Source organism: Oryzias melastigma, linkage group LG14, assembly GCF_002922805.2.
Source record: "Oryzias melastigma strain HK-1 linkage group LG14, ASM292280v2, whole genome shotgun sequence".
In the NCBI taxonomy this organism is placed as follows: domain Eukaryota; kingdom Metazoa; phylum Chordata; class Actinopteri; order Beloniformes; family Adrianichthyidae; genus Oryzias; species Oryzias melastigma.
This window is the reverse complement of record NC_050525.1, coordinates 14,856,062-14,858,489: the sequence shown is the minus strand read 5'-3', so window position 1 is coordinate 14,858,489 and position 2,428 is coordinate 14,856,062. Positions and strand designations below refer to the sequence as shown.

The following is a 2,428-nucleotide window of genomic DNA, read 5'->3' as shown; positions in this document are numbered from 1 at the left end:
GTCAGTGCTGAACTTTATCTATGGCTGCACGGTTAAAGAGGAAGTGTTAAAGTTAGGATTGTGGTTAAGGTTGACCCATTAAATGTTCCTGAGTGCGGCTGTGTCTGCAGCTCACCACTCCTCCAGGGATGGATCAAATGCGGAGAACACATTTCACACATTTAGGAGCGTAACAGCTAATGAGACTTTAACTAAAAGTTCAACTTTAAATATAAGCAGGCGGTCAAAAACAAACTCCAGCCTTGGACGCACTGAAAATACGTGGAGCTAATGCAGCAATGTGCTAGTCCACTCCCGAAACACAACGGAGCCATGGCGCTAGCGGTGTAAGCCCGGGGTAACACTTTGACTAATTTAGTTTACTGAGAACTTTTAGGCTATTTTTTGGAGTTTAGCTAGTATTTAAGCAATGTGCTACTTTTTTGGCTAATTCAGCATCTACTGTTTTTTTTTTCATGCTAATATGGAGTTTGACAAATATTTTAGCACCTGCTAACGTTTTTGGATACTTTATTTTTTTTACTGAGGTTTCTATAGACTAATTTAGAGCTTAGCTTCCATTTTAGCAACAGGCTAACGTTTTTGGCTAATTTAGTTCACTGAGGAATTTCCGGCAAACTTGGAGTTGAGCTAGTTTTTAAGCAACAAGCTAGCTTTATTTTTGGGCAAATTCGACATCTAAGGTTTTTGGGTTAATTTGGAGTTTAGCTCATATTTAAGCAATACACTAAATATTTTTTGCAAAATTGGCATTTATTATGGATTTTAAGCATTTTTACTACAAAATATTGAGAAATGTAGGTCAACTTCAGCACTCTTTCATAGTTCTTTAACACAAATTTAACATTCTGCAAATAGCTTCAGCATTTTCAGTAAATCTCAGTAATTAAAGTAAATTGTGTCACCATTTTCATCAAAAAGCTTCAGCAACTACTTTCTAGTTTAATAAACTATCGTCATCATAGTCTTTTTAGTTAATTTAAAGCTAATGATGTTTTAGATGTGTGCTTTACATAAACTTTAACCCGATTAGTCGACTAATCAGAAAAAATAATTAGTGATTAGTCGAGTATTAAAATAGTTTGTGGCAGCTCTACATATGAATATATAAAATATTAGATATGTGGTAAACGGGACATAAACAGCGACTCACCCCACTGCAGAAAACCAGAAACATACTTCTCCCTTGAGAACGGTGATGAGTAGAACTCCTGATAGACACCAGTGAGCAGGTCCAAAAGCGTCTGGAGTCCCGCAGGGCCGGAGATCTGAGGACTCTTCACCAGGTCAGACGAACCGAGATCAGAGCTTAGTGACATGATGCCAAGAGCGTGCAGCTTGATCTGTTTTCTTTAGTTCAGCTGCTTAACACCAGTGGTCCATAGTTTGCAAGAGTCCAAACCCGGGTTCTGTCCTCCCTCTGAGTCCTCACATGCCCTGAGGCGCCCCGGCAGGCCTCATAACTGCAAACACAGTCAGCGAGTGCCCACCCCACTTACCGCGTCCTTTTATCGCTCTGCTCAGAGAACATGAAATTCTCTCTTACATCCTCTTTTGCAGGTAATGTTCTCTTTTCTTCCTCTTTCTACCAGCTAACTGCCCCCCCTCACCTCTCCAGCGCTTCCATCTGTGGAGCCGGCTCTCCTCTGGGCTCTATCTCGAGACCTTTTTTGGTGCTCGGGTCTGCCTCTGCTCTACACAGCCTCTGCTTGAAGCAGCTGCAACAGTGAAACCTGTTGGAGAGGAATCGTCAAAGCACTGGCATGTGTTTCTCCTTTCTTCCCTCCCTTTTCTGTTGTATTTGAACAAATGGAAAATGATGCTGCATAGTATGGAGACTGTTTTATATACAACAGCGATGTTTGGGTTTTACACATACCAGACGAGAAAAACCACATTTATTTTTTAGCAATTCTTCATTTTTCTTTCCGAGATTTGATGCAATTTGAAGATAAAAATTTTTGTTTGTCTTCAAAAAAAGAACAATAGAGGCTTTAGATCAAACTCTCAATGACCACTGTGTCAAAAAGTCTGATTTTACACCAAAATTAATGTTTTACTGTACTAATTTATTCTCTATTAAGTGAGATCTTCCATTGAGCTCCATGGAGGGAGATTTCATTTTCAAATATTTGCTCAAACAGTTGATTTATTCTGTCCAAATCGCTTGCTTATTGTAGATTGGTTTGTCTACTATCTTGTCCCTCGGTGTCCTCCGACAGCTCTTTGGCATTTGTCATGGTAGAGAGGCTGCACTTGAGTTTGACTGTTACAGGGTGTTGACAGGTGTCTTTTACACAGATAAAAAGGTCTTACAGGTGACATTGATGCATTAATGTTATTGTCTCCTCTGATAGATATCCCCTAGACACCGGGCCAGTTTGCCCATTGGGGACGTAACAATGCACATAACAAGTAGATATTGACG

At 40.0% G+C, this 2,428-nt stretch overlaps 1 protein-coding gene across 2 annotated transcripts in view; it reads right to left on the bottom strand.

The window, feature by feature from the left end:
* The window catches only part of LOC112142602 (myotonin-protein kinase), a 21,252-nt gene extending 19,489 nt beyond the window's left edge, over window positions 1–1,763 (bottom strand). Inside the window, exon 1 of one of the 2 annotated variants that reach the window (XM_036215148.1) lies at window positions 1,154–1,763. In XM_036215148.1, coding sequence (XP_036071041.1) covers window positions 1,154–1,319 — 166 coding nt within the window. In that variant the 5' untranslated portion in view covers window positions 1,320–1,763. The remainder of the gene's footprint in view (window positions 1–1,153) is intronic. The other variant, XM_024266078.2, reaches the window with a different exon arrangement.
* Between the last annotated feature and the right edge of the window lie 665 nt (window positions 1,764–2,428).